This window comes from Hevea brasiliensis, chromosome 7, assembly GCF_030052815.1.
Source record: "Hevea brasiliensis isolate MT/VB/25A 57/8 chromosome 7, ASM3005281v1, whole genome shotgun sequence".
NCBI classification, from domain to species: domain Eukaryota; kingdom Viridiplantae; phylum Streptophyta; class Magnoliopsida; order Malpighiales; family Euphorbiaceae; genus Hevea; species Hevea brasiliensis.
Genome location: NC_079499.1, coordinates 11,809,376 through 11,823,960, shown reverse-complemented (window position 1 = coordinate 11,823,960; position 14,585 = coordinate 11,809,376). Strand labels below are relative to the sequence as shown.

The 14,585-nt window shown below is 31.6% G+C and overlaps 1 protein-coding gene across 1 annotated transcript; it reads left to right on the top strand.

Moving 5' to 3' along the window:
• Positions 1-326: 326 nt before the first annotated feature.
• On the top strand, positions 327-2,903 carry LOC110648488 (uncharacterized). The gene is made up of 2 exons (XM_021802738.2): positions 327-2,236; positions 2,348-2,903. Exons 1-2 carry the CDS (start codon positions 327-329, stop codon positions 2,901-2,903), a joined length of 2,466 nt encoding a protein of 821 aa, XP_021658430.2.
• Positions 2,904-14,585: the final 11,682 nt, after the last annotated feature.

Genomic DNA, 14,585 nt, shown 5'->3' with positions numbered 1-14,585 from the left:
AAAGGTTAGAGATGAAATTAAAAAGCAATATGAGGCTGGGCTTCTAGAAGTGGTAAAATATCCTGAATGGGTAGCCAATGTCGTTCCAGTAATGAAGAAAAATGGTAAAGTAAGTGGTATGTTTGGATTATAGAGATCTCAATAAAGTTAGCTTAAAGGATGATTTTCCTCTCCCACATATCGATGTACTAGTTGATAATGCTGCAGGTTTGGGCAGGTGTTCTTGTGTTGATGGAGCCTCTAGTTACAATCAGATTCTAATGGATGAGCTAGATAAGGAAAAGATGGCTTTCATCACCCAGTAGGGAGTTTTCTGCTATAGAGTCATGCCATTTAGGCTCAAGAATGCTGGGGCAACATATCAGCGTGCTATGGTTACTTTGTTTCACGACTTGATGCACAAAGAAGTTGAAGTTTATGTGGATGATATGATTATTAAATCAAGAGGGGCAGAAAGCCATGTGGCAATGGTGCGAAAAGTGTTTGAAAGATTGAGGAAATACAGACTGAAACTGAATCCTATAAAATGTGTCTTTGGGGCGAAATTGGGAAAATTGTTAGGATTTATTGTCAGTGAGAAGGGAATTGAAATTGACCCTGATAAGGTCAAAGCTATCCAGGAGATGCCAGCACCACAGACTAAAAAGGAAGTTCGAAGCTTTCTAGGGAAACTGAAGTATATTTCTCGATTCATTTCTAATCTCACAGCCAGAGCTGAACCAATTTTTAAGTTATTGAGAAAAAATAACTCTGCTACTTGGAACGATGATTGCCAAGAGGCATTTGAGAATATTAAGAATTACTTATCAAATCCACCCATTCTAGTCCCACCTATTCTAGGCAGACCATTAATCTTGTACATGGCAGTTCTTCAGGTCTCAATGGGATGTGTTTTGGGGCAACATGATGATTCTGGCAAGAAAGAAAGGGCCATTTACTATATGAGCAAAAAGTTCAATGATTGTGAAGCTCGGTATTCATTTGTTGAGAGAACTTGTTGTGCACTAGCCTGGACTGCTAATCGACTCAAGCATTATATGTTAAATTACAAGACCTGGCTCATTTCCAGAATGGATCCAATCAAGTATGTGTTTGAAAGTCCATATCTACCAGGGAGAATAGCCAAATGGCAAGTCATACTGTCTCAATATGATATCGTCTATATCACCAGAAAGGCACTAAAGGGAAGTATTATAGCAGATCTCTTGGCAGAAAATCCAATTGAGGAATATGAAGCTTTAGATTTTGAATTCTCGGATGAGTATGTAAATATAGTGGAGGAAGAAATGAGAGAGCAGAGTGATGTTTGGCAAATGTATTTTGATGGAGCAGTCAATTTATCAGGTAGTGGAATCGGATCAGTCTTGGTATCTCCAGATGGAAAACATTTCCCAATTGTAGTAAAGTTAGAATTTGAATGTACAAACAATGTCGCTGAATATGAAGCTTGTGTGAATGGTTTACAAGCAGACATTGAAATGAAAATCAAGAAGTTAGAAGTATATAGCGACTCAGCTTTAATAATTTATCAAGTGAAAGGGGAATCGCAGACTCGAGATTCGAAATTGATTCCATACCAGAAATATCTCATTGAATTAATTAAGAAATTTGATGAGATTTCATTTACTCATTTAAGTCGTGACAAGAATCAGCTCGCCGATGCTCTAGCAACACTAGCTGTCATGGCACAAATTGAGGAAGGTAAAGGAGTACAGATTCTTCTTATAAAGGCCAGAGATAACCCTGCTTATTACTTGATGATCGAAGAAGAAATGGATGGGAAGCCTTGGTATTATGATATTCAACAATATATCAAGACAAGGGAATACCCACAAGAAGCAAGCAAAAATGACAAGAGAATGATCAGAAGAATATCTTTAGGATATTTCCCTAGCGGGGAAATCCTGTACACAAGGAATTTTGATGGGGAATTGTTACGCTGTGTTCATGCAAAAGAAGCTAAAAAGATTCTGCTTGAAATGTATGAGGGGAATTGTGCAACACACGCTAATGGACACATGATGGCTAGACAGATTCTCCGTCGAGGTTATTTTTTGCTTACTTTGGAAAAGGATTGTATTGAGTATTTTCGAAGATGTCACAAGTGCCAAATTTATGCTAATAGAATAAATGCTCCTCCTCATCAGCTCTTCAATTTAGTAGCCCCATGGCCCTTTGCGATGTGGGGCATGGATGTTATTGGTCTAATCACTCTAAAAGCATCAAATGGGCATCAGTTTATTCTTGTTGCCATCAATTAATTTACTAAATCGGTTGAAGTAGAATCATATGCCAGTGTTACTCAGAATGCAGTAGTGAAAATTTTTAAACGAAACATTATCTGTAGATATGGTCTTCCTGACAAGCTTATAACTGATAATGCAAAAAACTTGAATGGCTCAAAAGTCAAAGAGTTGTGTGATCAGTATAAAATTCATCATCTTAATTCATCACCATACCGGCCACAGATGAATGGGGCAGTAGAAGCCGCGAATAAAAATCTTAAAAAGATAATTGAGAAAATGACAATCACATATAGGGATTGGCACGAAGTGCTCCCATTTGCTCTACATGCATACCGGACTGCGGTGAGAACTTCTACTGGGGCAACTCCATACTCACTAGTATATGGAATGGAAGCAGTCTCGCCAATAGAGGTAGAGATACCTTCATTGAGGATTTTAGCAGAAGCAGAATTAGATGACATGGAGTGGGTTCAAACACGGTTGGATCAACTCAACTTGATTGATGAAAAACGGTTGGCTACTGTATGTCATGGTCAATTGTACCAAAGTCGAATGGCTCGAGCATTTGATAAGAAATTATGTGCTCGAGAGTTTCAACCCGGAGACATTATTTTGAAGAAAGTTTTGTTGAATCAAAGTGATCTAAGAGGAAAATAGACACTGGCTTATAAAGGTCCTTATGTGGTCAAGAAATCATTTTCGGGAGGAGCTCTAATATTGACACACATGGACGGAAAGGAGTTGCCAAACCCAGTAAACTCAGATGCAGTGAAGAGGTATTTTGCCTAAAAAAAAAAAAAGGTTGCAATGATGAAAATCTGAAAGGGCGTCCTTGGTAAAATGAGTGAAAGAGGGTGAAAACTCGAAAGGGCACTCTCTGCAAAATGAGAAAGGGGCGAAAACTTGAAAAGGCGTCCTATAAAAGGAGAGAAAAAATAGAAATAAAGAGAAAAAGAAAAACATATGAGGATGAAAACCCGAAAGGGCATCTTCGAAACTTTGGAAGAATAAGGGAGATTAGTATGACAGTTGAAATGTTAGGGTTTACCAAATCTAGAGATCCAAGCACTAAGGTACTTTTCAAAAAAATCAAATTACTAAAGAGATAGGGCTGTTGGCATTCATGGCAAGAAGAGGTTTTAAAAGTTAATCTCTCGAATTCCAGAGATTGTCTACCACTTCCTATTCAAAGTCGTAAATCATATTCTTGCTCCTAATCTTTGTACAAGTCTATCCAATGGGATTGAAATAACACTTTTATCATCATCTTTTTCCTTCACCTATCATATTTTCTCATGAAAATTGTGTTGTTTTTCTTACTAATGCTTGATCATAAAATAAGAGACTACAAATTCAGGTGACATTATGTATCTTGCTTTTTGAATAGTGTTAGAAAGATTTCCTGATAACTTGAACACGTAGATACAAAGAATAGTGTTGGAAAAATTTCCTGATAACTCAACTGGGGAAGCAATTGGTAGAGAAAGTTTCCCAAGCTCTAGCAAAAAAAAATAATAAAAAAAAATAAAAAAATCAAGGATGAAAACCTGAAAGGGCATCCTTGGCAAAATGAGGGAAAGAGAGTGAAAAGCTGAAAGGGCATTCTCTGCAAAATGAGCGAAAGATGAAGACTTGAAAAAATAGAGTAAAAGGAAAAGAAAAGCTTGAAGGCGGGAATCTGAAAAGGGGGTTCACGGCAAATGCTCAAAAAAGTATACAAGCCCTTCAGGTTCTATTGGGATTGATTCTCTGTCTCTGTTTTGGCTTCAAGCTTAATGTCCAGTAAGCTCTTGCAAGTAAAAGAATCCTTTACTAGAGTTTCTTTAAGATCTTACACTATTTTGTAGGCCTTAAATCAAGACTATATTTAATTATTCAGGTTTTCCTTAAGTGCGCAGATACCTTAACGAATTTAGGAGGCAACTTATTCAAAAATTACAGGTGATTAAATTTTTTTTTTTCAATTCTTGCGTTTAAATTTCTATCGGGCTATGTCGCCTTTCAAATTTTCATATTGCTTTTAAATTTTTGTTGAGCTATGTCACTCTTTCAATTTTTGCGTTTAAATTTCTATCGGGCTACGTTGCCCTTCAAATTTTCATATTGCTTTTAAATTTCTGTTGAGTTATGTCGCTCTTTCAATTCCTATGTTTAAATTTTTATCAGGCTACGTCAACCTTCAAATTTTTATATTGCTTTTAAATTTCTGTTGAGCTATGTCGCTCTTTCAATTCCTGCATTTAAATTTCTGTCGGGCTACATCGCCCTTCAAATTTTTGTATTGCTTTTAAATTTCTATTGAGCTATGTCGCTCTTTCAATTCTTGCGTTTAAATTTCTGTCGGGCTACGTTGCCCTTCAAATTTTCATATTGTTTTTAAATTACTGTTTCTATTGAGCTATGTTGCTCTTCTAATTCTTGTTTTTTTGTTTTTTTAAATTTGTGATAAGCTGTCACTCTTTAAATTTCTGTTTTCCAATTTTGTTGAGCCAGGTCGCTTTTGAAATTTTCACTTTTAAATATCTGTTGAGCTATGTTGCTCTTTAAATTTCCTACATTTAAGTTTCTGTTGAGCTCAACTTGTTCATTTATTTCTTCCCTTTCGTCCAAAATATGAGACTATACCTTCTCATGTCTCCTGTTCTGAGAAAATTAGAAAATTCTTTTACTTTTTGGACTTTAGTGTTCATAACTTTGCATCGTATTTTAAATTTCTCTTACTTAGCTTGTTTCTTCTCCATTTAAAATTTTTTTTTCTTCTTTGTCTTTTAATTTACTTATTTTGCCTTTTGATTTCTCCCGTCCAAAATATACGTCTTTTTGTCTTTACATGTTTCCTGTCTTGAGGAAACTAGAAATTACTTTTCTTCTTTCCTCTAACAGAAAACATGTAAAGAGGGGCAGCCATAAATACTATATTTTGCCCGAATCTAAAATAATTTTTTTAAAAAATAAAATAAAAATAGGAAAGTGAAAAATAATCAGTCTATTTTGAATTTTCTGTTTCAATTTTAATTGGCATTTTCAATTTCAATATTTTCTTTTTTTTAATTTTCCTTTTTAATTTTAGTTCTCAGATAGTAATTTTGTTTTTATTAAAATTAAAAACAAATGAAACAAAATAAAGTATGAAATAAAATAAAAGTAAAATAGAGAACAAAAAAGAAAATCAATTTATTTTGAATTTTGGTTGGCATTTTGATTTCAATATTTACTGAAGTTTTATCCTTTTTTTTTTTAATTTTAAATTTCAAATTTCATACTGTAGTTTTATTTGTGCCATTTAATTAAAGAAAAAAAATTAAAAGAAAAGAAAATGAATTGTTTGGATTCCATTCTGATTTTTGATCTCACATTTTCAATTTATTCTAAATTTTATTTTCTTTATTATTTTATAAAAAGAAGAAAATACTCTATTAGGTCTTAATTTTAGCCTTTAAGTTTAAGATATTCTCCCTTTTTAATTTTTTAGGGGGAAGTAGAAGAGGATAGAAATTAATTAAAATAGAAATTAATTAAGGATCAATTACTTTTGTTAATTTCTTAAGCTACCTAGTTTTCTGTAGAGAAAATTCCTCCTCTCCCTTTGACGGACTCTTTAAAAACCTAAACTTCTATTTAAGAAGAAGAAATCAATCCTTTGAAAGAGGAAGGGGGAAGCAAACCATCACGTTGAAGCCATCTGTGAAGATTTGCCTTGTCTCTTCTTCTCATTTCATCATCCTTTTCCAGCAATTACAGTTATTAGAGTTTGAGGTAAAAATTGAAACTGTTCCACATAAACTTGTATTATGGGAAATGAGTTTTCTTGATTTCATTTTGCTTTGTTAATTATAGAATGCTAACAAATTGATTAATTTCCATTTGATTAGCAAATTGATTGATATCTATTTGATTTTTGACATAGTTTATTTGTTGTTGTGGTGATTTAAATTATACAACTCTGTTCTTTGCTTTTCCCCGATATATTGTTTGATAATGACATGGGTCAATGCATGCTGGTTGTGAGATTAAATTTTGACACTGTGTTTCACTCAGTTTTTATGAAGGGTGATGTTTTATATTGATTTCATGGGAGGATAATTATGTGAATAGAACCCTTATACTGAAATTCGTTGATAGATAACAGGTGGTACCATTTAGTGTGTTTGATAGATAATCTTACCATTTAGTGCGTTTGATATATAATCTTAGGGATGATTCCATTGGGTGATGATGAGTGACTAGTTTGCAGTCCTAGTTAGGTCTTTGAAATATGATAGTCTCAATATATTAATTTCTATCATGGATCTTGAAAACATCAGTAGAGAAATAATTTCTTTTTTAGTTTATTTCAATGTCTCCATATATATATGAGGTGTGATTAGCAGGTGGGATGTATATACTCAACCTTTAAAAATGATATTGATAGCATGGCAGACATGAATATTCAAATTGATTAAGCCTTGGATTGTTTTCATTTTATAATAGTAACAATCAAAACGCCAATAATTAATATTTTTTTTTTTTTGAAGATCTAACGATAATTGCATTTTAGTTCTTACAAAATCATATTAATTTATTGGGCTTGTTCATAATTTTATTCCAAAGATAAAATCTAAATTAAAATTTTGGGGTTTAATAGTGTTTTCGCCTTATATCCTATTTAAAATAAATTTTATAATCCATGCTTTGTGTTTAATGGTAACTTCACCTTAAACCTATTAAAATGAAATAATTCATCTGAGTTTTGGGAAAGTTTTGTTAAACCCCACTAAAGTCCAATGGAAATAAATTAATAAAATCTTTGGGTTTATTGATAATTTCATCGTGGACCCTAATTAGCATTTGATGTTAATTTCATATTAAACATATTTAAAAGGAAATCAATTGTTAATTAAAATTTGTTGGGTTGATCGATAGTTCATCACCAAAATATAAGTATAACCTTGAACCCCATAAAATGCACTAAAAATACGAAATTAAAATAATTAAGATTCTAATGATAATCTCATCTTAGACCTTTTTTTTAATTACAAAATTTGGAATTAATTATTCCAGGACTAATGATAATTGCATCTTAGACCTTAGGATTTAAAATTTAAAGTTTTGTTAGGATTTAATGATAATTTCATCTTAAATCCTACAAACTTGAAATAAAGCATATAAAATCGTTCAAGGTTTAATGATCATTAAATCTTTTAAATCAGATAAAAATCAAGATTTTGGAGTTTAATGATAATTCTATCTTAAGCTCTATAAATCAAATAAAACTAAAATAATTGAAGATTTAATGATAATTTCATCTTAAACCCTACAAACTTGAAATAAAGTATATAAAATCTTTCAAGGTTTAATGATAATTAAATCTTATAAATCATATAAAAATCAAGATTTTGGAGTTTAATGATAATTCCATCTTAAGCTCTATAAATCAAATAAAACTAAAATAATTGAAGATTTAGTGATAATTTCATCTTAAATCCTTAAATTAAAAAATAATAAAATCCTTGGAGTTTAATGATGATTTCATCTTAAACTCTATAATTGAGTATAATTAAAATAATTAAGTTTTTTTTTTGGTTTAATGATAATTTAATCTTAAGCCTTACAAATTAAAAGTTCTTTTGAGATTTAATGATAATTTCATCTTAAGTCCTATAAACTAAAACTAATATTATTTTTGAGTTTAATGATAATTCTATTTTAAGCTCTATAAATCAAATAAAATAATAAAACCTTTGGGAAATTTAATGATAATTTCATCTTAAATCTTGCAAAATAAAATAAAATAAAGATCATGGGTTTGATGATAACTGCATCTCGAACCTAAAGGAGTAATAATTAATGGTTTATTGAGCGTAATGATAATTTCGTATTATACCCAATAAAACAAAATAAATAGATTAATTTTTCTTAAACTATTCTAAAGACAATAATAAATTCAAACGCAGTATTATTCTTGTATGGAAATTATTTAACCAGTCGAGAGCTATAAATTTTTGAAAAATCCAGCTTTTGAGAGCATCTCGCTAAATCTCTCGATCAATTTGCAAGTAATATACGTGTTTAACTCATAATTTACATTTGTATATAATTATGCGCACCACACACATAACACCCTCAGTCATTCGGATACCGTTAATGTGATTTACAATAGGGAGTTGAAAGTTTTCATGGTCTATCAAAATCCCTAGGAACTAAATGACACATTTCCCGGTATTAAAGTTTTAATCAAGGAAAGGGAGGAAATTAATAAAATGTTAAATAGACATCACTTGTATCACATATATGTTTGACTCCTTTTAATAATATTTGTATTTAATGAAAATAACTGAAACTTTTTTTAAAATAAAACTAAAATTCAATTTCTTAAAAGTAGTTGGCTTCTATTTTTAAAATAATAGGGTTTTAAAAAAAAGAAAAATAAAAAATAAAAATCTTAAAACCAAGAAATCTTTTTTAAAATCCATTTTCAATTTCAAACATATTTTAATTTTCAAGTTAATCCAATTTCCAAAAAATTTTAATTCATAAGTCATTTTTAAGATAATTTCATTTTAGGCGGAATTATATTTCAACAAATTTAATTTTCAAAGCTCACTTTAATTTTCAAGCAGAATTTACCTTTCAAACCTAATTTAATTTTCAAATAAAATTTCATATTAAAATCAAATTAATTGTCGAATTTAGGAGCCTCTTTTAAAATAAAAGTTTTCAAAAAAAAATAAAAATAAAGCGAGGATCAAATGGAGTCAAAATTCACTTTTAGGATCGTTTCACTTACTTATGTATTTGACTTACCCTAATAGTGAGATATTTAAGCGTTTCTACATTTATTTTTTTTATCAAAAGCAAGGAACCAATATTATAAATTAAGCTCCATTTCAAATTATTGACATTAATTTATTTGAGTACATTCTTAAATCCATTTACCCTTTTGGGACGATGTGGGATGCCTAACACCTTTCCCACACATATAAGGACTCCGAACCTTGAATCTCTGAAATTGAAGTTGATCATTTTCTTTAAAACAAAAGTTTTGAAAATATAATAAAAGATTTTCTCTATTTTTCCTGCAAAAATTAGGGTGGCAACTCCTCACCTTTCCATTTTGGTGTGAATAGCTTGGCAACCACAAAATACGTTGCGACAACTAGTTTCCATAATTCTCAGACTATGGTTTTGAAGATAAAAACTATACTATTTAGATTTCTCTAAATGACCAATAAAGCATCCACTTATTGTTTGAGAATCTAATATATTTTCATATGGATTATAAATTCTTGCTTCCGCTCAGCAACCCAAACATATAAGTGCCTTAAGCTAGGTTTCCTAGTCCACAATTCATAAGGTGTTTTTTAGATTGTGTTACTAGGAACCCTATTTAGTAAGTATACAACAGTTTTAAGTGGATACATCCATAAAGATATAAGTAAAAGAGATTTAATCATTATACTTCTAACCACATCCATTAAAGTCCAATTTCACCTTTTGGCCACCCTATTTTATTGAGGCGTACCTGACATAGTATATTGTGTGCATATCCCATGACTTGCTAAGAACTTTGCAAATGTACTAAAACATTGTTCCATTTTAGTGTGTTTCCCATGGTATTCACCACCTCTATCTGACCTTACTATTTTCACCTTGCTGTCTAATTATCTTTCAACCTCATTTATGTACACTTTTAGTATAGCTATTGATTAAGATTTTTCATTAAGCAAATAAATGTTTACATAACGTGAAAAATTATCAATAAAGGTAATAAAAGTACTTTTCTCCATCAAAAGATGGAGCATCAAAAGGCTTACATATGTCAATGTATATTATTTCACTGCTTCTTGTGGCTCCTTTCTTTATTGTGTTTGGTTTGTTTTCCCTTAATGCAATCCATGCATACATCAAGATCAATAAAATCTATACTCGGTAGAATTTCATTCTATGCCGACCTCTCTAATCTTACTTTGGATATGTGACCCAAACACTTATCCCACAAGAAAATAAAATTCTTATTCAGTCTACTATGCTTAATTTCAATATTGCTATAAGTGACAGTCAAGGATTCAACAAAATTTTCATTAAGTTTCAGTCTACATAAATCATCAATAAAAATTCCAAAACCAATAATGGAATTATTATTATTATTATTATTATTATTATTATTATTATTATTATTATTATTATTATTATTATTATTATTATTATTATTATTATTATTATTAAATAAACTAAAACATCAGTGTCCAAACTTATTATTAAACCTAGATTCATCAAGCTTTAAAATAAAAATGACATTCCTAGAAATAGAAAGGCACATAGGAGGTCTATAATAGGTCTAGGTGATAGCCATTATCTAAGATCAAAAGGTAAGTCTCTATGCCTTCATTTGGAGCCTTCATACAGTTCCCATTTATTAGAGTCCAAGTCCAATTGGAATTAGGAAGTATAATTAATTTAGAAAGTATAATTAGTTTAAGAGGTTTAGTAGAATTTAAATTATGAAGTTGATTAATTAGAGTCCTAAAAGGATTAGGTTTTAGTAGCCTATATATATAAATAGTTAGTTGGCAATTATATAGAATGCATTGTAGAGAGCTCACAAAGTGAAAAGATGTGTTAAATTTCATGAGTTTTGTTTGAATAATTTTGAGGGTGAGAAAAATAATTAGTAGTTGTAATTATTTTCCATTAATAGTAGATTTGTTAGTGGAGTAAGCTTACACCAAACCACATTAAATTTTATGTTCTTTACTTTGTGTGGGTGTGTTTATTCACAACAAGTGGTATCAAAGCTATGGTTTGAGATGTCAAAGATGGCAAGCACAAAATTTGAGGTAGAGTCATTCGATGGAAAAAATAATTTCAATTTGTGGCAAAGCACCATGAAGGATGTCCTTATGCAATAAGGATTAATCAAAGTATTGAATGAGAAGCAACCGACGACCATAAAAGATGATGATTAGGAGGAGCTTCAACAAAGGGCTGTGAGTACGATTAGATTGACGTTAGCCCCAGATGTGAAGTATAATGTCTTGGAAGAGACTTCACCAATTATTTTATGAAAGAAATTAGAGAGCCTATACATGTCAGAGTCACTAACAAATTGCTTGTACTTGAAGAAGGAGTTATACCAACTTGGAATGGATGAAGGTACTGATGTGAGAGATCACTGTAGTATTTTTAATAAATTAACTACCCAATTGGCTAGTGCTGGTGTGAAAGTTAATGAAGAAGATAAAGCTCTCTTGCTTTTAACCTCTCTCCCACACTCTTATAAAAGCTTGGTAATAGCTCTAACAGTTGGGAAGGAGATTTTAAAGGTGGAGGAGGTTACTGCAGTTATCTTGGATGATGAGAAGTTTAAGAAGATAGGTAGTAGCAATGAAGGTGAAACTTTTATCTCTGGTTATATTCATGGTAGAAACAATCCACGTGGAAATAATTGGAGAAGGAATAGTAAATTGAGCTCGAGACCATGAGTAGACCATAAAGATAGAGAATGCTACCACTGTCATGAGAAGTGTCACATTCAATATCATTGTATAAAGATGAAGGAAGATCTTGTTGAGTTCAAACAATTCAAGAAGAGTCACAGAAAAGAAAAAGAAGGAACTGCTGCAATTGCAATGGATGATGGTGTTGATAGTGAATATTTGAATGTGGATGATGATAAGGAGAAGGCAAAAGATCTATTACAGGATGAATGGTTGATGGATTCTACTGCCCATTCCATATTTGCTTAAAGAAGGAATGGTTTGATGTGATTGAAGAAAAGAAAGGAGAAAAAGTGAAGCTAGCTAATGGGAACAAGATGGAAGTTGCTTGGAAAAGTGAAGATCAAGCTGCATGGTGATCAAGTTAAAGTGTTCAATGAAGTGAGATATGTTCCTAAATTTGAAAGGAACTTGATTTCCTTAGGTAAATTAGATTCTTTGGGTTATGGGTGTTCGATTCATGGTGGAGTCATGAGAATTAGTCGAGGTGCTCTTGTGATTATGAAGGATGAGAAGATTGTTAGAGTCCAAGTCCAATTAGAATTAGGAAGTATAATTAATTTAGAAAGTATAATTAATTTAGGAAGTTTAGTAGAATTTAAATTATAAAGTTTAATAATTAGGGTTTTAAAAGGATTAAGTTTTAGTGGCCTATATATATAAATAGTTGATTGGCCATTATATGGAATGCATTGTAGAAAGCTCACAAAGTGAAAAGGTGTGTTGAATTCATGAGTTTTGTTTGAGTGATTTTGAGGGTAAGAAAAATAATTAGTGGTTGTAATTATTTTTGCTTAATAGTATATTTGTTAGTGGAGTAGGCTTATGCCAAACTATATTAAATTTTGTGCTCTTTACTTTGTGTGGGTGTGGTTTTTCACAACACCATAAATGGGAAGTTTTAGTTGGGTTTACGGTTTGGACCGTAAGGAATCCTTTTATCCCATAAATAGTAGCACCACAATCAAGCCACCAAATATTGTTAAGAATTTCAAATATGTTTGATTTGAAACATACATAAGCATGAGGATTACCTTTCTTTTTAAATCAAACTTTATCTTCAGGCATTCTTTCTGATAGTGTCCTACTATCCTACAGAATTAACACTTATCTGCCACTTATTTCTTTTCTTCAGCTTAAGGAATATTTGAAGATCATTTCTTTTTCTTCTTAAACTTGTAGGCTTTAACTTTAAGTCCTTTATCAGCTTCTTGACTTATAATGTTAATGGAATGAGTCCCTTGATTCTTCAGTCTTATTTCCTCCTAAACTAACTTACTCGCCAATTCATTAACATTCCACTTATCCTTAATAGTGTTATAATTAATTTGAAATAGCCCATATTTAGGAGGTAATGAGTTCAAAATGAATTACACTAAGAAGGAATCATCAACTGTCATCATTACGGTTTCTAGTTTTGTTGCAATATCACTCATTCCAATAATGTGCTTTTGCATACTCTTCATCCCATCATACTTTATGGTCGTGAGTTATGCCATTAGAGTACTAGTAGTGACTTAACTTCAAAATGGAACATATATTTTATAAGTTTAAGGTTCACAAGTTTAAGGGTTTTTCTTTTTTTTTTTTTTTTTTTGCATTTTTAGTTTATGGAATTGTAGTCCTAATGTTGTTAGCAATAGTTATTCGCTAAAAACATAAGGCTTAATTTGTTTAACCATTCCCATTAGCTTGTGGTATAACTTCTCTTTCAAACTGCTTGTGTCCATAATAGTAGCAAGTTTATCTTCTAATAATGCTAAGTCAAGGTCTAAGACACCTAGATGGAACTTGACTTGCTCACACCATTCAAAGAAGTTCAACCCATTAAAACAATAACAGATTAAGCTTGCAAATGAAGAGAACAATTGCAATATGATATTTATATGCTCAAAATTAATTCAGATAACTTAAACAGTTATAGTATACTATAGTTCTCATTTGGGTAGATACTATAGTATCCTATCCTAAATTAAATGCCTTCAAACTTTATTGGACAATAATTAATTTGCATAAAATATACATGTTGTCTTTGGACATCCAATATATATTTGATAAAATATTATTGTTCTCATAATTCTCACTATTCATAAATAATTAATTTATCTATGGGTAAAATTTTTAAGTTCTGATGACTAGTGGGTATAAATTAATCTATTTTTCATCATAGGCATTTATTAGTATGGATAATTGATAGATACTATATGCATGCAAATATCATCCATAGTTTGGCCACTTTGGTAACTAATGTCATAAGGTATTTTGCGGTTGCCTGGACGAACACTCACCGAAGTGGGAAAGAGTGAGGAGTCGCCACTTTAATTTTGAGGGAAATTAAAGAAAACCATTTGTAAAAATAAATTAAGACGAAACCACTTCAAAAACAGAGATTCTAGGTCCGGGGTCCGTAAACGGGTGGGGAAGGTGTTAGGCACCCCACCTCGTCTCTCAATAAGGGTAAGCAGATTTAACTTTAAGCTCTTTATGAATTAAAATCGGTAGTTAGGGGGGGTAGAATGAAGATGTTAATCCTTTTGATAAAAGGGATTATTTGATTTTTCACTAATTCGGGTTACCCAGATACATAAATAAATGAGACAACCCTTACTGAGTTGCTATTGCGTATCAGTTTTGTTTAAGGGGTTGTCACACCCCGGCTTAGTGGGCCCCAACTCAAGCCCCTCTATGGGTGGCCATCTTGCCAGCGTACCCCTCTAGAGGCCGGCGATGCGACTCAAATCGGTACTGTCCGCTTTGGTGGAGTTCAATCCCTTCGCCCTGCAGAGCTAGGATTCGAACCCATATCACCTCACAGATTTGCTTCGCCTCTTACCAAGCTGCAGCTCAATTGGTAAGAGGCGAA